Source organism: Leptopilina heterotoma, unplaced genomic scaffold, assembly GCF_015476425.1.
Source record: "Leptopilina heterotoma isolate Lh14 unplaced genomic scaffold, ASM1547642v1 Lhet_198, whole genome shotgun sequence".
In the NCBI taxonomy this organism is placed as follows: Eukaryota; Metazoa; Arthropoda; class Insecta; order Hymenoptera; family Figitidae; genus Leptopilina; species Leptopilina heterotoma.
The window spans coordinates 376,229-397,188 of record NW_025110914.1 but is presented as its reverse complement, the minus strand read 5'-3'; the positions used below and the strand labels follow the sequence as shown (position 1 = coordinate 397,188).

Here is a 20,960-nt window from a genome sequence, read left to right as displayed (position 1 = left end):
AGATTTACAATTTTACACATTTCAGAATTTGCACAAGACCGATCAAGCGTTCCAGATATTTTAAAATACAATAAAAGGAAAAATTCACCAAAAAGTGACAAAAATATAAAAGGTGCTGTAAAAGGTGGATCAAAAATCCCTATTTCCAGAAACAATGAGGAAGAAGAATCGAAATTAAACTTTCAAATTTATGACAAGTCTTTTGGACACAAAATTCCAAAAAACTCTGATTCTTTATCTAGGTTCAAAAAAGACAATTCCCATCAACAGATTCCTTTAAAAAAGGAAACTAAGCCATTAGCGATAACAGAGAAATCTTTTCGTCCATCTCAAACATTAAATAATGTAGCATTTGTCACCGAAGATGATTACAATTTTTTCTCCCCACAAAGAATAAAATTAGAATTAAATAAACAATTTTCTTGATAAACCTAAATAATCTTAAGAAATTCAAAAAATTTATTCAAATATTTATCTATTATTAATAATTAATTTGATAAATTTCTCAAAAGTAAAATATTTAGGATTATTATAAGAAAGTTTCAAAATAAGTTAAAAGCGAATTTCGTAGTGATTATTTTAATGGATTTAATATAATGTAAAGTGACTGAAAATTAAGGAATTATAAGTATAATATATGTAGCAGTAAAAATGTTAAATGAACTATTGCAAAATTAAAATATCTGTATTTATGAGAAAAAATTGGAACAAGTTTTTGATATCTAATTATTACACTTATAGAATTTTAGAAAAAGAACAAATATAATAATAACAATTCAATAAAAATACTTTTTCAGAAAAATCTTCTTTTTCTCTGCGTTATTTAGTGAGTGTGGCAGAATCCAGGGATATCCAAGGAGACAAAAATTCAAGATTTCAACGCTTAGAACAGTGGCTTTCATGTAATTTTTTTTCAAGGCGCATGATTATTCCCCAAATGTCATTTGACCGAACTGTCATTTTACCGAATTGCATTTATCCGAACTGTTATTTTAACGAAATGCCACTTTTGCGAATCGCCATTTTTACGAATTGTCACTTTAGCGAAAAGTCATTTTTTCGAATTGTCATTTTTACGAAATGTCACTGTTGCGAATTGTCATTTTTGCGAAAATTGCTATAGTAAACTTGTATGCATATATATATATATATAGATTTACTATATTAATTTTCGCAAAAATGACAATTCGCAACAGTGACATTTCGTAAAAATGACAATTCGTAAAAATGACAGTTCGCATAAATGATAATTCGTAAAAATGACAATTCGTAAAAATGATATTTCGCAAAAGTGACAATTCGTAAAAATGATATTTCGAAAAAATGACTTTTCGCAAAAGTGACAATTCGTAAAAATGTCGATTCGCAAAAATGATATTTCGTAAAAATAATAATTGGAAAAAATGACATTTCGGAACAATAACGATTCGTAAAAATGACAATTCGTAAAAATGACAATTCGTAAAAATGATATTTCGCAAAAATGACTTTTCGCTAAAGTGACAATTCGTAAAAATGTCGATTCGCAAAAGTGACATTTCGTTAAAATGACAGTTCAGATAAATGCAATTTGGTAAAATGACAGTTCGGTAAAATGACATTTGGGGAAATTTGGGGAATAATCATGCGTCTCATTTTTTTCTCAGTTATTCTTTGTTGTATTCTGATAGACGCATATAATGCTATAATTTATGTACAAATTTTTTTTACAGTATTTTAGAGAGTCAAAAGTTTTTCCAGTTTTGCCTCACGCCACTTTGTTTCCTAAATTAATTTTGTGATTGAGAAAATATTATGTAAAAACAATTGAACATTTCATAACCTTTAATTTCCAAAGTTTACTTTACTTTCGAAGTCTGAAAAATATTCGAAAATGGCTATAAAGTGAATTCAGTTTGTGAAAACTTTGCAGCAAATTATGGAAATTATCTTATTCTTACTTATTCACGGTTTCGATCACTTCTTATTCCACTCAATGTTTCTCCTCTTTATACAAATGCGAGGTAAAAAAAAGTTTATTATTAAAAAATGAAAAAAATGAGTTTAAGAAAATGCTTTATTGCTGTGATTTACGATACGTAACTATTTTATTTATTTTTACGCGATTGTTTGTGTTGCATAAGACAGATAAATGTCATTGCGTATGAATAAAATATATACAATATATGGGTGATTCTCCTGAAAGGGACCCTTTTTTGGTTGAAGTTCTAAAAAATGAAATTATTCTTTTTTTTTACTTTTTTTCATAAAAATAAGTTTTGAAGATGTTTAAAGATAAAAATATAAGTTGCGCAAAATTAATTTCCAGAAATAAGACCTTCAGCAACATTTTATTATCATGTGTTCTAGAGGTTGAGTTTATAATATTAATAGAATTAATTATTTTGTAAAAAAAAAAAACTCGGTAGGAATATTTTATTTTAAATAATAAATTGTTATGTTTTAATTTATTACACTTTATGCTTACCTATTTCATTTTTATTAAATAAATAATTTAATTTGAGGGTTAAATATTCCAAATCAATGATTAAAAAATTAAAAACAAAAGAAAACGCCTATCAAATATAAAAAGGCTTCGAAGATGAATTGATAATTTAATGGAAAAATTCTCGTTTTTTATAATTTTAAACATATTACAATTTTTGTAAACAATATTTTTAGTTTTAATCATAAAATATTTTTATTATTATTATTTATTATTGTTTTTATTTTTATTTATTTTTTATTTTTTTTTTTTATTATTTTTTATTTTATTATATTTTTATTTTTTTTATTTTTTTTTTATATATTATGTTTACAACGTTAAAAAATATGATGTTATTATTTAGAAAACAAGACTTCGGAGATGAATTGAATTTTTACTCTCATTGATAATACTATTTTTATTAATAATTTCATTAACTTTTTTTTATCTTATTTTAAACAAATATAAGTAAAAAATAAACGTTAGATTCTGAACTTTAATTTGATATATATTATAAATATATATGTTGAAATTATTTAATTACGTTAAAATATAATTATAAAATATACATGCACTGTTTAACCAAAACTTGAAGACAAAATTAAATACGTTTTTTAACAAGGAAGAACTTTAAATATAAGAATTAGAAGATTATATAAAGATAGACAAATCTTTGTAGATTATAAATAAATTTTTCAAAAAATTTAAACTTGATAGAATATCAATAGAAAATTAATTAAATTAACTCGCATTAATTTGGTTTATCAAGTATTGGATTTTCTTGTTAGAGAAAGAAATTTTTCAAATTCAAGAGTTTAAAAAATACAAAATTTCAGAAACTTTAAATTATGGCTGAAAGCTACTAAAATTGTGTTCCATGAACTTTTATAATTTTGAAACAATGTTAAGGAATTTTTTTTTATACTTACCATTTTCATGCCCATATACTTAGATAATTAATATTAACATTACTGATAAGTAGTAGTTAATGATACTGTGTTAATACTGTTTTCAACTTATAAAATAAATATTTTTGAAAAAGGAGTTGGAAATTATATTAAAAAACTGCACAATTTTATTAAAAACAATTAGTTTTTATTTCTATAATAGTAAAATACACTATCTTTTATCGAATATTTTGAATATATAGAAAAAAAGTGTATATTATAAAATGATTCTAAATATGACCCTTATACAAATGCCTTTATAACACAATCATAAGTCAGATATTTGATTAATGTTTGATTATGATTTTGCGATTATATGATGTGCATAAATGATTATTTCAAAACAAAAAATTTAACCCCAAGGACGATGCGCTGGTTTTCCTGTTGCCGAATTTTGTAAAGCGTTGGCAATAGCGTTTTCCTTAGCCGCAATTAAATCTCGAGCCTGAGTAACAATAATATTATTATTTGAATTTTCCCAGAATTTTTCACGAAACAATTGTCAGAATATTACTTTTTTTTATTAATAATCTTTAACGTCCTTTGATATTTAATAATTTTTAATTGTTATTGCCCTTTTGTGGTCGGAAATTAAATGGGCTAATAAACATGTAAAAAAAGTTATAAAAGAATTGATGCATTAATGAATGCATTTATATTGTTTGCTTCATTAAACAATCAATATAGAAAAAATCAGCTAAAAATATATATTTATGACAAAGAATATAATTTACTGATTATAAGTTTCTGACTTGCATATATACAAAAAGTTTGTTATCTTTTACGTTAAAGTTCAAGTTTAAAAAATTCTCTCACCTTGGCCTCTCTTTCACTAGTAGTGATTTGTTTATCTACATCTTGCTTTCTTAATTCTGCAGCAGTGTCAGCTGCATTTCGTTGTATTGCTGCAGCTGCCGCGGCTTCTCTTGCAGCAGCTACTCTCTGTGCTGCAGCTACAGAATCTTTTAAAGTCGCTAATTTTTGTTGTAGAGCTACTAATTGTTTTGCACTGGCTCTCGCTTCCTCTTGAGCATGAGCGGAAATTTCTGCTGATCTGCAATTTTAACAAAACGTCAAATTATTTTATCTGCGTTAAATAAAGTTTTCGAGTCGATGTATATTAAAATTGCAATTGCTCCTAGAGAAAATTGTAATATCTCTAGTATGTACAATCTTTTGGATGTCCTAGAGATATTCACAGGATATCCTAGAAAAATCCTTAGTATACCTTTTAAATATTCTGAGGATATTCTTTTGTTAGTAAGGTGTTAATAATTATAATTTATTAACATTTTTGAAAGGCAACTAGTCTTCATTTCATTAGTTATTTTCATACTAGTTTTTCTATTTTCTATTAGTTTTTAGATGACAGAGTGGGGATTAACATTTATACAAATAATGCAAATGTATTATATTGATTTGTTTTACCTGTGAGCTGCTTCACGAGCTGCAGCTTCTCTAGCTATTGCTAATCTTTGCTGTAGAATTGTTGCTTGTTTCGCCTCTTCAACTCTGTGTTGAGCCACAAGAACATTATAATTTGCTTCTTTTGCCTGTTGAACTGAGCGTAAAATTTCCGGTGAATAAACAATGCTCGGTGTTCCAGGGTGAGGATCATTCAAAGCCTGTGTTTAATACATTTAATAATAATTAATTCTTTATTTCTTTTTCGTTGTAAAACCTCATTTATCCGCTTTCTTATAAACTGATTTTTGCTTTATTTTTTTATATCTTTCTTCTTTGTTCAATTCTTTATTTTCCAAACTGATTTTATTTATATAATTTTTATAATACTCAATTGTGATTTGATTGAAACTGCAAATGGCTGTACAAATAATCAATAAACACAAATTTTAAGCCATAGTTAAAGTAGCAACTAAGAAGAAGCATGTACAGTCATATTACATGTTACCTACAATAATAATTAATCAATTGCATTTTTCTTGATATTTTTTATTATTGATCAAATTTAGAACTTGTGTTTGTTGGTTGTTCATTCGACTATTTTACAATTTTGGTCAAATGATAATTTAGAAATTCTAAAATTCTATCAAATGGCTATTCAGATATTAATTCATATGATTAAATGAGTGAGAATACTTGAAGAGCAATGTTGTGCGTGGAGTGCAGTTGTATTTGTCCTAATGCTAGATCAGAATTTAAAGAAGAATCCCAGGCCGATTGTTCGTAATTCGTGGGATTCCATGTAGAGGTAAACGCTGGTATAACCCCATAAATATCGTAACCCCTTGGGAAAAATGATACTCCTCGTTTTGCCTTCTTATTTGATCCTGCAATTGGATTTGAGTCTGCTACCAATATCAAGGCAACTAATAAAGAGACCTACGAAAATAAAATTATTTCATTAATACAATTTAAATGAAAATGAAAATTACTTAATTTCAAAAATTAATACAAAAATTAAGAATAGTCGCTTTAAAATTATCAAAAATACTCAAATGAGTCAAAGACTTACGATTACAAAGCTATGTACATAACAATTACTTTGGTTAAAAAAAACAATTCATTTAATTTAATTCGGGAATTAATTTTAAAATATGTTTAAAATGTCTATACCCTAATAGAATTCTAGGATTTCTGGGACATCCTAGGAATATCCTAATTTCTTCAGACTAATGAACATCCAGAATATTCGGATGCTATCAGGGTAGCAAATGGAAAAAATAGTTTTGAAATATATAATACTTTCAGGGTTAAATAATGGATTAATAATAATTAACAATTAAGCAACATAAAATATTCAAAAAATAGTAAAATGAGAACAATAAATAAATTTTTAGAATTTTGTTACCAAGAGAAAAGCCCTCATCTTCGTTGATTCTTGGAGATTATGATTCTGATACTGAACCTAGTCAGAGCACAGGTTATATACTTTTGAGCTGTAATGATGGAATCAATTAAAACTATTACGGTTGTCGATAAATATCCGGATTGTTTGACTAAATTACAGGTCTTGTTTCTCTAATGACAATTGAAGGCGAAACCTCTGACACAGTACAATTACTACGTGTCCACTCTATTCGTTAATGTTATTGCACTCGAATTATGATTTTATCTTAGAGTTCAATAAATAATTTGATAATAGTATATTTCCGGTATGATAGTGTCTGGATGACTATGTAGACGACTTTTTCATCCCTAACAACAATTTATTGTATAATCATGTAGTTATACATATTACACAACGGAAAATACAATAATGGGATGAAAAAAATAATAATAGTAAAATATGTTATAACTTCCAAAAGATCTCAAACACATCATTTTTACAATTTCTACAACTACAGACTTAACAATAATTTAAATTTTAATAATTTAATTTAATAATTTAATTTTAATAATTTTTTTTTTTAATAATTTAAATTTCCATTTTTACATTGTGTGTAAGTAAATGCAAAAATGTGTTAGCTAACAACATTCAAATTATTATCACTCATTCATTTATGATAATCAAGGGTATGGATTAGTATAATAGTTAATATTTTTACAATAAAACTCGGAATTTTGAAAAATTTTTACTGTTCTTTTTACTGTAAACAATCAATCGTATGGATTTTGAAAAATTTTTTTTTTCACAAAATTAATGTTTTTGAAAAATAAAAAAACTCCTAAAGCAGTTCAAGCAGTTACTTTTGAAAATTTTTTGTTGTATAATATGATTTTAGGTATACTGAAGTAAGGTAAAAAAATTTGATACTCAAAATGAGGTCAATTTTAATTGGTTTAAATTTTACTGGTGTAACTTTAAAAATTTAACTTCTTTTTTAATAATTCTTCATTGACAAATGTTTCATACGTTATTTTATGATTCTAAACAATTATTCAATATGGATTTGAAAAAATATTTATTTTTTCCAAAAATAAAATTTTGAAGATGGTCGAAAATAATTTTTTTAATTCTAATAATAAAGAATTAATTTAGATCTTAAATAACAGGAGAAAAAAAATTGTTGCATCTTAACAGCTTAAATATCGAAAAGTTAAAATTTCACCTATCATTCCCCTTAAACTTACTACCAGAGATACACTCGTGATGTTTATAGTTTAGTATTAGCTTTGCTTAAGGCGTTTTTTAACAAAAAATTGTTATGGTTTTTATTCTTGTAATATATACAAAATAAGTATTAACATTATACTGAAAGTTAAACATTTTCACTAACAAATGAAATTTTGAATATTTATGAAGTTTTTTCAATTAAAAAATATTGGATGAATGGAATAAATAAATAAATCTAAATTGCAATATTTTGTCGTCAAAATCTTAATCACAGACCACAAAAATACTACTAAATTAAGACTGACAGTAATTGGTAACAATTATAATTTTTTCTATATTTTGATATTAAGGGCATCCGGGAAATAATACTGGTTTCGTGATAGACGTCTCATTTGAAAAGAAAAGAATATTTTGAGCCGGGATTTTTTGGTAAATATAGAGAAATGCGCTGGGACCAGCGGTCCTCTCGGATTTTAGAGAAATTTTGATAAATAATTATTGAAAAAAATTGTTTAAATATACGGAAAAAGGGGGTTTTGAACGGTTCAGTATAGACGTCTCATTTTGAGAGGATAAAATATTTCGGGTTCATATTTAGAGGGGTGATAGAGGAAGACTCTCCGAGGAGCGGCCCTCTCCGTTTTTGCAATAATTTTGCGAGGAAATTATTTTATTAACGATTGAAAGTGGAGTAATTTGAGGTTAATACATTTCCCTCAGTTCAACTAGCGACCACTTCCGAGAATTGGCGCCACCTCCTTGACCACTGACACATAGATCCACTTGTCTGTGTGCTCGCCGCCATATTGCCTCTCACTTTCGCCAAAAATCCAACTTTTGTAATTTCGTTTTTCAATATTTATTTCAAAAATTACTTGCAATTTTCGAGAATATTCTTTATCATCATGAATTCCCATAATTATCATGATAAATCCGAACTAAATATCTCTAATTATTTAGGAGTGAGACGACACGCGGGAAAACACTTTTTGGGCTCGATTTTTCCCGGATGCCCTTAAAAGCATTTCAGTACTGAAATCTTGTAGGATAGTAATTTTTACAAAAGTATACTAAAATATGACTAAATAACATGTATAATACTCAATTATATAGACAGTTTAAAGGCAATCCACAAAAAATTTAATAATTAAAAAAATTTTAGTAATTAAAAAAAATTTTTAAATTTTTAATTTGAAAATTTTTGATTTTAAAAAACAAAATTTATACTTCCGTCTTAGTTATAGTATTTTTTGCAAAATTTTATTCAAATGTGCCTAAATAACATGTAATACACTACCATTAAGAATTGAGAGACCACGCAATTGCAGGTGAATGAAAAACTATTTAGAACATAAAATTTATGGAAACTAAAATTTTTTTTGTTTTATTTTTTGAAAGAAAAAGAAAAATAATAAAAGATAAAATTGTGAAAATAACAAGATCTTTCAGAATTTATTTGGACAACATTGTAGGTATTAACTTGTAATTATTTTCTTAGAAAATGCATAGGTCGCGTCAAAATTAGATAAGAAAATTCAAAAAATTTGAAATGCTTTTTTTTTGTACTAAAAACTATTCTAGAAAATATATAAAACATGATAAGGTGAAGATTTTTCAAGAGAATTTAATAAAAAAAAATATGTTTGAATTTTAAAAATTATGTTTTTGTTAATAAGATTATTTCAAATTTTTTGAATTTTTTTGGTCCAAATTTAACGACCTGCATTTTTTAAGAAAAAATTGCACGTTAAAGCCTATAAGTAATTCTTATTCTGCAGAAAATGACCTTTAAAATAAGCTTAAGATCATTAGAAAGCGTTCATTATTTTAGAAGTTATTCAAATTTTTATAAAACATTGAAAATTACAATTTTTTAAAAATATCTAAATAAAATACTGTATGTATGATAATTTTCATTTCCCGACCTTATAGTTCGTAATACCGAAAACACTACACATTTTTCAACATTCGGCTTAGGTCCAAAAATATGCAAGATAAGTGATAAAAAAAAAACATTTTAACAGAAGATGAGCTCCACAACATAATGAAAAATGCTAAAACTAATATGATATTGAAATAAGTGAAGATGAAAATAACTTCAAAAAATAACAATTTAACTGCAATTATTTTAGGTTTATCCTTGAAAAACTCGATTGATTATAGACATCAACACATCATATAACAGAATGCGACCAGCTGAAGAGCTTAAAGTACAGGAAAAAAAAATTGAAGCTATTTCCGATAAAACTCATAAAGCCGTAGAAATAGAAGATAATATAACAATTCCAATCCCCAATTTCTATAAAGCAATGGATGACTTGAGAATTGTAGTAGGAGTGATTTTAGAAGGCAAATACGATATATAAAAAATTGCAACCTGGCATGTGATACACAGAGGGAAATTGTATACTAATAACACATAGAGTCTGTTGTTGCGCTTTTTTCACGGACCACACATTGTGGCAAAGAAGGTTTAATAAATTTACAAAACTTCATGCAGAATTTTGACGGATTTTTTATTTATTACTCTCACCTTAAATAGGTAGCACATATTGTAATTTTGTAAAAATCTATATTCTACGAAATTGTACTACTTTTGATTGCAATAAGATTATTTTACTTTGTATTCCTGTTATTGATTGTAATTGTTTAATAAAATTAACATTTAATTGCTTTAATAAAAAAACATAAAAAAATAAACCTTTTTAAAAAATGGGTTACGCTACGAAGAAATGTACCCAATCCTAGTATACTATCTGGCACAGTACCAGACTGTACTTTATGTACTGTATGGTTGATATAGTACCAGAACATCTATAGTATATGATACAAGTCTTGTATACTTACGTCGTAATAGTACTCTAGTTATATGAGAGGTTAATAAACGACTTTATTTTTTATGAATTTTAATCTGATTATAATTTACAATTGTAGTTTTCACAGATTTAATTAATTTAATTTAAAATGACTAGTTTCTTGAGCCAATGGAAAAAATTACGTTTTATTTTTACTAAACCCTATAATATTTTTCTGAAGTTGTAGAAACGCTTTATATTTTCATAATAAAATTATCTTATTGGGTAGAAAATTATACAAAGTTCAATTAAGCATATGTTTTTAATACTCCTTTATCCCATACGATGGCCATGTCCTTTATACCGATGATAAATATGTCTATAAACAGGAACATGAATTGGATATGGTCTTTCTACTGGTACCGGAATATTCTTTTCAATTGTGTATGGAATATGTTTTTCAACAGCATATGGAACAATTTTTTCAACTGGAAACGGAACCTTCTTTTCCACAGGAACAGCTATTGTTCTTATTACGGGCACTGGAACCGGATGAGAAACTGGTACATGAATAGGATAATGTTGAGATTCACCAAACACAATTGGATGTTCCATTTCAACTTCTACCGGTTGTTGAACTGAAACACATAAAATTTATAAAAATCAAACAAAGAAACTGAATACTTTTATCTCTTTTTGAGTAATTTCAATTTTCACACCAACTGATTGAGTAGAAATTTCACAAATTTTAATAATATTGTCATGTTCAAGTCCATATATCTATTGTGCACTAATCAAAATTCTTGGGGTTTTGGATGATACGTTTCAAAAAATTATTACTCAAAAGTAAATCATTAATGTTTTAAACAGCAATTTTGTTTTTAATACATACCAACGTTCTTATAGATAGGAGCAGTCACAGTATTTGAAGGTGCACCAGTAGGTGCTAAAGGAATACCATAACTATTGGCACCACTATATGATGGGTCTGACAAAGAAGATGATAAAGAAGAAGAAGAAGAAGAACTGTAAGTATTACTCCCACCTAACGTCTTTTCAGATGAGTCCGGAGATCCATAACTGCTGGTATGACTGTATGATGATGAGCCATATTTGCCGGTATCACTTCCTCATAAATTGAAAAATTTATTTTAAGATGTTACATTTGAATATATGATTTCAATAAAATGCAGAATCTTGCAATTTTTATACTTATAATAAAGTTTTTTTCTATATTTATTATTGTTGTCAAGATATTATGACTTATTTACGGAATTTTTAAAATTTGATAATTAAATTATTTCCATGAACATTTACCTGATGAAATAGGAGAACTATAACTGTTAGCACCATTTTTTGAAGAAATTAACAATGAATTATAGCTGTTCGTGATTGGTTTTGATGGGTTCAGAGAACCGTAGCTACTGGCACTACTTCCCGAAGGAATAAGATTTCCATAACTATTGTATTTACCAACTGATGAAATTGACGAACCATGATTATTTACATCTGTTTCTGAATTAGAGGATTTATATCCATTGGTACCAGTAGCACTAAAAAGAGGAGAACCATATTTATTGGTACCGCTATAGTATGAAGGCGAAAAGGTATTGATGGTATCATGTGATATTGACGAATCATGTCCACTAGAACCTCTAAATGTTGAAACAGGAATATAGTTCTTCATACTATCAGATGATTCCATAACTTTCATAGCAGAGTCGTAGCCTTTATTTAATCCATTTAGTTCAGATTTTAACTCAGAAGCCTTTATTTGACTTTTGATGTTACCTTTTGGTCCTAGCGTTATAATAGTTGGATTATACGTTAATCCATTAGGTTCATGTTTTAAATCAGAAGCTTTTACTTGACTTTTGATGTCACCTGATGGTCCCAACGTTAAAACAGTTGGGTTATACGGTCTTGTGGTATGTTTTTGATACGATGTCTCACCTCTTTTTAAATCATTTTCTTTTTTAATAAAATGTCCTTTAATATTACTATTTCTTAAAGCCCTAAATAATGTTGGTGTTGTAGGAATGATTGAATTTTTTAAAATCCCCATATTGTCGACTCTACTGTTGGCTGATGAAAGAAAACTCTTTGCTTTATTTAAACGTTGATCCTTTCTTGTTATTACACTAAACAACAAAATAATACATTAATTAAAGAATTACATGGAATATTTAATTTTTGTTATTGAAACTTTTCAATTTATTTATTTATTTAAGTAAAATTGAAATTAAATAGCAATGTTTGAAAGAAAACAGAATATAATTTTTTTTAAACATAAACAATCCAGAAAAACTATAATAGACTTACGTTTGCCATTTATATAACTGAGAATCTGCTCTGTAATTGGCCAAGGTTGTTTCAGAAACGAAGGACCCAATAATTAACTAGAAATAAAGTAATAAATTCTATAAGCATTTAAATAATGTAAAATACTTTATATAAATACACAGCCACACAAAAATAAAAAAGTGTCAGGGTTAGGAGATAAGAGTAATCTACCCCCATGTATTTTGGGCCGCTGAGCACGAATCCGCTGTCCGTTTTCAATTTTGTTCTAATATTTACTTCTTAGTTAGGGGTTCGGTTTCTATAAGTTGTGCTATCTGAGTACTTAATTTCTACCAAGGTAGGTAGATACGTAGGGGAGACCGGGTCGCAGTGGATCACTTTTTACTTTTTGTTTTTTTTTCTACGCCATTTTCACATAACTCTTAAAACACTTTAAAAATATAAAAATAAACTACACCATCGCATTCAGAAGAATCAAATCAATAAAAAATACTTATCCTCAATTTTGTATTTTTAGAAATTATTTACAAAATGATTTCAAGTTGTCGCTTTTAAATAAATTGAAATTATCCATTACACACCGGTCTCCCCTAAATCCAAATCCGTCAAAGATTATAACCAACGTAAGATGAAAAAACTTTTTTCTATAGCACTGTGTAATTATTTAAAATTCTTCTCTTTCAAAATAATTTTCAAAGCATCACTAAACTTCTCACTAATATATATATGACAAAAACCTAGTTTTTTGCCTTAAATATTCCTTTATAATGCATCAAGTTTTAATTACTTTTCTTTAACAAATAATATTTACTATTTAATAGTCGTGACCATTCATGACAATTGAATATATTTCCTTCAAACTTTAACGCAAACTGTCACGAACTATATAACCTTAGCATTTTACTTACAATTAAAAACATTTTCTTTGGAAATCAGTAAATTTGAAGTTTAATAGTTACTTATTAGTTAATCAGGCACTATGAATGTCACTAATAAGAGCATCAGTTTTTATAGGTAACACTTTCTCCCACTCATGCCGGAAAGATGCACAGCATGTTGGAAACCGGATTTAATAGACTCTTGTGCTCGATTCGCTAATCATCGGGAAAAAAAGGAATTAAAAATAAATCATATATTCCTTGCATATACATATGTGAAATGCGATGCAATCAAATTTTGTTAGATGCATCTAAATTACAAGTGTAGCTAGATAAACGCGATCCAATTTAAGTTCAGTGAACGTCCGGTGAACGCCCATTCAGTTTGTTTTACTTTCTTTAAGGTATCCTTTTTATATGTTCGTATAAATGAAAGTGATCACTTTTCATGAAATTGCATTTACAATAATACAATGCTATAACGGATATTTAAATGTACCTGTCAATTTTAAAGACTTTTAAGTTTTAACTTGCGAATGAAATAAACTTATTTGAGTTGTCTTTGCATTTTCTCCAATTCAAATATATATATATATATCTAAACACTAATTTACCATATCAAAAGTAAAGTTATAATAATAATAATAATGAATCCGCACTCCATAAACAGGTTCAGAAGAAAAATCTTCTGTACCCACTAAAAAAAGTATTGACCGTAAGTAAACAAAAATGGTGGTAAATTAAACCCAATACGTTTTCGTATAAAAACCATAATATTGGAAGTTTACGGCGAATTCTATTTTGTTAGCGTGAATTCTGTCCTCCTGAATTTTTTAAACTATCGTTTATTGACACGATTTGCCATTCTAATCCAGAAGACTGATTTGTTTTTAAAGTTCAAAAATGCCGATTTCGAACAAAAATATGAAATCTTGTGTGGTCACAGCACTAACTTCTAAAACACCCTAAATCATATAGTATAGTAAATCGACAGTATACAGTCTGGTTGTCTTTCATTCTTTTCACATTTTAACCAAAATTTCATATTTCATGTTCGTAAGCATCAATTTTACTCTTTAACCCAACAGCACTCGCGCTGTTTTTAGTGTCTCTCTCGCACTACATGAGCAAATAGTGTTGCGTGAGACTATTTCAATGTTGTTAGAATTGATAATTAAGTAAATTATAAATGCGCATTCACTAATAGATAAACTGTGACAAATAACAAATTAAGAGTATAGAAAAAATCTGTAATGACATATTATTATAATATAATTTTGATAAATAATCTGATTATAAAATTATTATTAATTAAAACATTAAAAACAAGTTCACACCCTCTCTCATTCTAGACTCCGTTTTACCCACTATAACTATCTTCTCTCCGTGTTGATATTACTTTATTATATAGTTTAATAATTATGTTTATGAAACAAAAGATTATTTTAAGAAGATATTTTTCTGGTTTGATTCGACCATTGAATAGCATTGGATATTGTAGTGTATAGAGGGAAGCACTGAATGCAGCCCGAACGCAGATAAGGGACAAGTTAGAAGGCTACCGACCACGTGCAAGGAGAGACGCTAAGCAGCCACGTGTTACAAAATGTATTATAATTAATATAATTGTTCATTTAATAAATTTAAAGTTTGGAAATCAAACCGAATGCAAATTTTTCCTCTCAAATGACAATGTGAAGAAACATGTTTCTATTATTTTTTATGACAATCTCAACCGGATGTAAAATGCAGAGAGCTTTTACCCTTTTTAAAAGGGGGTTAAAAGTTTTTTTAAAAAATTGTTTGTAAAACTTTTAGAAAGTACATGAAAAATGCTTTAAATTTATGAAAGAAAAATTAAAATCTATAAAGTTTTATAATAGTTATATGGATTTGAATATGGCAGTGTTATTTAAAATTTTAACCCCCATTACTTTCTACAATTTTTTTTATATAGCTATAATATTTTAGAAATTTTTTTTTATCATATTAGGACAACAATTTCCCAAATTATTTTTTCTAATGAAAGTAAGCAATAGCTAGACCTCTCCTCACCCTGAAATGCTTACGTAATACTTAAGTCCAAGGATGTGCGCTGCAGGACAAAAGATTCAATATTTCGGTTAGTTTCAAAGTCGACATAAATATTTTTTGAAAAATATTCTGGGGAAGATAAAGCATTTAAATTGTTAGCTTTCCTCTTTCTTCCCTTACACAACACTACATTTACACCAAGTTTCAGAAAAATGTGTATCGTATGTCGGAAAGGAAATTTTTGTGAAATGTCTTAAACTGGCTTGACAACAACTTTGGGTCTTATTTCACTGGACAAAGGAGACTCTGAGTTTTAGGCGGTTCAAGGACCATATGATAACCATATGATCTAGGCTAGTCGGGGACAGCGAGGGAGAGGAATTTGGCGACTCCGAAGGAAAGCGCGGTTTTCCAAGGGGTGACTTGGGCAGTTGCCGTTTTGGGTCCAAAGTGTGAAGATGCACTTTATCTGTTTGAGAATTCGGCATCTCAAAATATAATTTAATTTGGCGATTCATGTATCCTGATTCCAGCTTCGAGGAATAAATTCTTTGTTTATTTAAAAGCTGTGTTTCATTGATTTATTTATATTAAATCGGAATTATTATTATTATTTATTTATTGTGGTAAAAACATGTCACCACACGTAGGATTCAAATTCTTTAGGAATATTGTTATTCAATGCACATATGTTTAAAACTAAATTCAAGATAATAATTAATTGATTATTATCAGTCACAAATTCTATAATAATCAGACGTTTCACAGAATGCGTGGAATCGAAAACGATAATAAAAAGCAAATTACATGAAAGTACCATAAGACGGGGTTTTATTATGTGTTTATTTTTGCTGTAAAACAAAATTTGATACTTATTCATTTTGTTAAGAATTGTGATTGCAAAATGTATTCTCTACTATAGTAAGCATTTATCAAATAATATAAAACATTTTGATCCTATAATTTTGAGCTGAATATAGTCTACAAGAAAAGACATGTTTTTTTTATTTTTTTAGAATGTTTATTTAAAAATATTCAGTAGTATAAACAAAAAACTTAACAATATAACGTGTTGATCAACAATATCACTATGTACAATATCAATAACTATAACAAACATTGACGTAATCGAAGATTGAGTAATTCTTTTGTGTCAATCCCTCTGGGCACGGAAATGTCTTTGTTCTAGAAACGTTCCTAAAACGTTTTTAGAACGTTTTATTTCCTCCACATAACGATTTAAAAACGTTTTATGTTCTAAAAACGTTTTTAGAACATTGGACGTTCTTTAGCTGTTATGTAGCGGACACAAAACTTTCTAAAAACGTTTTAGGAACGTTTCTAGAACAAAAACGTTTCCGTGCCCAGAGGGATGTATATGTATACGATATTTAAAAAATCTTTTAAGAAGAAATAGACATTTGTAGTAAAAATATATTGAACAGTGATTTTTAAAAATTTCCTTTTTTGTCATATTTAATAAACAGAAAATTCAAAATAGTTCAAAAATACTGTAAACAATTTTTTAAAATCAGTTTCTGTAGAATTCTTGTTTCAATATTTCTAAAAAAATTATTAGTAAAATTTTCTGTATTATTTTCAGAAATCTAATTTAAACCTTTCACAAAAATTTCATATTTAAATTTTCATTAAAATTTTAACTCAATGTCAGAAATAGAAAATTTATATTTCTCAAATTTGGTCACTTTTTGATGTTTAAAATTTATTGAATACTAAAACAAAAATAAAGTTTCTAGTGACTATGAACATGACTGTGGCCCTTAGCATGATGATAGATTGTTTTATAAATAGGAATTTTAATTGGATAAGGTTTCACAAGTGGCACAGGAATGTGTCTTTCAATTGTTATAGGTACAGGTTTCTCAACAGGAACAGGTATATGTTTTTCTACAGGATAAGGAACCTTCTTTTCAACAGGAACAGCTATGGTTTTTATAATTTGAATAGGAACTGGCCTCGCGACAGGAACTGCAACTGGGTATGGTTGATTAACGCCAATTGCCACTGGATGAGGCACATTGATCTTCACTGGCTGAGGAACTGGTATTCCTGTTAACAATTAATTATTCATAAATAAAAATAACGATAAGTAGTTATCGTTGTAAGTTAATCGCTAATTAGTGACATATTATTCTTAAAATATGATTTTCAAATATATGGGTGATTCTCGAGAAATGTTTATCATATTTAATTAATTATTAATAAAGTTATTTACATTAGATAAGCTTATTTTTAGCCTGGTGGAATTAATTAAATTTATCGAATCATGTTGGTAACATTCATAGCTTTCTGAGATTTTGCTCACGCATCAACAACAGCTAATAATTATTTCATTGAAAAAAAGCTATAAAAACATTAACAATTATTTAAGTATTGAGTGTGATTATGTGTTGTAATTGTATTTTCTTTTTTATATTAACGAATGCCTACTTAGGAATATTCTGAACTTGAACATTAATTAATTTCATCTCCTACGCTTAAAGTAAGCTAATTTTATTTTAAAAAAACTTTGTTAATTATCATTTTAGTTTAAATATAAATTAAGCTCAAAAGTATTTATTAGAATTCATTTTTTCTACAAAAGATATTCACTGAAGAAAAAGAGAACTTTCATTCAACAAAAATGAAAAATTTTCAATTTAAACATTAAAATGAGTTATTTTCAAACAATTTACTTTTATGTAGTCATATTAAGTGAATCTATATATTGTAAATACATAATATAGTTTCCTCATTTTACCATGACATTTATAGAGTCTTTGCAAATTGAATAATCGTAAATTTGTTATTTATTATAATAGATCAGTAGATATTTCTGGAATTAAAAAATTATTAATTATAAACCTGTGAACTATTGACTCTCTGAGAAGATTATTTTAGAAAATAAAACATATTTGGCATTGTAAAACCTCAAATTACAGTCAAATGGTATATTAAAATATTATATACAATTTTCAGGAATTTAGGCTTATTATACTTATTAATACTTAAAATGAAATAGAAAGCTTTCAGAAATATTCAAACATCTCTGTTCTATCACTTTTGTAAAAATTGTAAATTTAATATTAAGTGCACGAAAAGTGAGTCTCTGTAAAAACAAATGTCAGAAAATTAACAAACATACAACTGAAAAGATTATAATATTCTATATTAAATTATATATAATTAAAATTTTTAATTAATTACACAAAAATTTTAGCAATTGACAAATTTGAAAAAAATAAAAAAAAGTTCGACATTTTTTTAAACTCTGGCATATTTTTTAAACATTGCAGAAAAAATTTTAAACTTACATAGGGGTCGTCCTTCAAGTCACATAATTAATTTAAGACCAAAAAAGTTTAAATATCTTATTTGGTTCGCTAGATATCATTATAAATGTCAGAGCACGTTTTTGGACAAATGCATTGATTTAGTCAATTTTAAATGGTTATTGACTATTTAATTTTTTTTAATTTGTCAATTGCTAAAATCTTTGTGTAATTTATTAAAATTTTCAATTGTATATCATTTACCGTAGAATATTACAGCTTTCAGATGGTATACACTTATTAATTCTTTGACCATTGTTTTAACAGAAAAATCGTGATTTAAAGATTAGTTTGTTTTTCGAGCTTGCGCATGGAGCCGTACCGATAATTTCCAATGGTAATGTATAATTTACATAAAAAAATCAAAAATAATTTAAACCCTGAAGAATTAATATGCAAAACTAACTAAATTCAGTAGATGAAATAATAATTGTTAAAGAAATGGGTTTTAATTTATTTTAAAATTGACATTAAATAATAAAATTTTTAACGTACCAATATCTTTATAAACTGGAATGGCAATTGGTTTAGTGACCTCTACATGTTCGGACACAGGAACACTGTGAACGTAATTGTTCCCGTGGTCTTCAAGGCCATGAGGATTACCATTAGAACCGTGGTAATTTCCGTAATCAGCGTAGGAAGAATAATCATGTTGTCCTTCATAGCCGCCACCACCACTGGTTTCAATCTGACCTCCAGAATTTTCCCCAGAAAAATAATGCGGGTCTGTTCCTGTTACATCATCATTATATCCTTCAGTTTCAGTGGCTGCAGCATAACTATCTGATCTTTCGATGTTTTGATAATTGTTGAAAAATGGTAAATAATATCTTCCTTGAAATTCGGTAATGGTAATTGGAGAAGCTGCTACCATACTTACTAAGGTAAAAAAAATCTGCAATAATCAAAAAATAATTCTCATTTCTCAAAACCAAATTATTTTGCAACTTATTTATTACAAGCTTCAAGACAAAAAAGTTTGATTTATTCTGTTCTTTTAAAACAATTTTTGAATCAGTATTTATAATTGAAAATGTAACAAATTTGAACAATTATAGGCACTTGTTTTAAATAAGAAGGTTTCTTTAGAACAATTAAATTTAATATTATTTTCCTAGGACGCGTCGTTGTTGTTATTATTACTCACAAGTTCAATCATGATTGAACACGTGTCAATAGAATTGGTAACGAATGTGTTGTTGCTGAGAGGTGTTTTCAGGGACTGATATATATTGAAGCATTTCTCATCTTAATATAGTATGAAAACTTTCACTGTCGACAATCTAATATTGAATGAGATCTTCCCTTGGAAATTCTCCTTTGAGGTGCGCTGCTATAATGCAATTGTTTCTCAGCGAAAGGAAGTGACCAGGGCATTGTAACTATCTATTTCTCTATAAAAACTTAACAGGTAATACATTAATTTTACCATTTATTGCTCTATTTCTCTATTCTGGCAATGTAATAATATTTTATTCACTAAAAAATTGACTAAATCTTGAAACGTTTTGATAATGTGAGAAAGTTGATTCATCACAGGGTAATGAAATCAAATGGTGTTTAATATATTATTGTAGTTCAGTTTAAACTATATCTCTCTTTTACATTCAATGTTTTATTAACATAATTATAAACTAAAATTAGAGAAATAATTTTTATCATTATTTCGTGTTAAATATTATAATTTTCAGCCAATTGAAATTTATGTACCATTTTACAACGAAAAATTAATAATAATTATAATAGCATATTTATTAGAATTTCTGAATTAACAGCTATTATTAAATTTCTGTTTATCAGTATAATGGAGTAGGGTGGGGCTAAGTGGCGAATTAGTATTATTTTAAAAACAAATTATTCAAATCACTTAGCTGTCGACCAAGAAGACCCACTGTCACAAACTGACTAGACAATGTTAGATCTAGTATGCATCACGTATCTATTATTTTTTTCATTAGATCATTTCGCAGAAACCTGGTTTTGTAATCATATTTTCTTTTCTTTAATTTCACTAAGAAAAAGTATTTTATTTGCACACGAATATTGTATTCGTTTTTTTTAAATTATTAAGTTTTGTTAACAATATCTTAGTCTTTTTGTGAAGTGTGCTAGTGGGGTAAGTGGAGAATTTGTTTCTACGAGTTATCAATATGCTTTTAAATATATTAAGAGGGTAAGGTTAAGT

The 20,960-nt window shown here is 27.2% G+C and overlaps 3 protein-coding genes across 11 annotated transcripts in view; 1 reads left to right on the top strand and 2 right to left on the bottom strand.

Annotated features, from left to right (window-relative positions):
• The window catches only part of LOC122501030, a 29,390-nt gene extending 28,411 nt beyond the window's left edge, over positions 1-979 (top strand). For all 9 annotated transcript variants that reach the window (XM_043610251.1, XM_043610244.1, XM_043610252.1 and 6 more), the window contains one exon: positions 26-979. In XM_043610251.1, coding sequence (XP_043466186.1) covers positions 26-426 — 401 coding nt within the window. In that variant the 3' untranslated portion in view covers positions 427-979. The remainder of the gene's footprint in view (positions 1-25) is intronic.
• Positions 980-3,629: 2,650 nt separating this feature from the next.
• LOC122501047 lies at positions 3,630-6,264 on the bottom strand. The gene is made up of 5 exons (XM_043610277.1): positions 6,224-6,264; positions 5,512-5,754; positions 4,840-5,036; positions 4,228-4,465; positions 3,630-3,856 (listed from the first exon to the last, which is right to left on the bottom strand). The coding sequence occupies exons 1-5, from the start codon at positions 6,239-6,241 to the stop codon at positions 3,764-3,766; spliced, it is 789 nt and encodes a 262-aa protein (XP_043466212.1). The 5' UTR covers positions 6,242-6,264; the 3' UTR covers positions 3,630-3,763.
• Positions 6,265-10,390: 4,126 nt separating this feature from the next.
• On the bottom strand, positions 10,391-20,039 carry LOC122501052. The gene is made up of 9 exons (XM_043610283.1): positions 19,923-20,039; positions 19,268-19,670; positions 17,209-17,510; positions 16,559-16,625; positions 15,746-15,909; positions 12,547-12,623; positions 11,542-12,365; positions 11,117-11,353; positions 10,391-10,862 (listed from the first exon to the last, which is right to left on the bottom strand). The coding sequence occupies exons 1-9, from the start codon at positions 19,932-19,934 to the stop codon at positions 10,558-10,560; spliced, it is 2,391 nt and encodes a 796-aa protein (XP_043466218.1). The 5' UTR covers positions 19,935-20,039; the 3' UTR covers positions 10,391-10,557.
• Between the last annotated feature and the right edge of the window lie 921 nt (positions 20,040-20,960).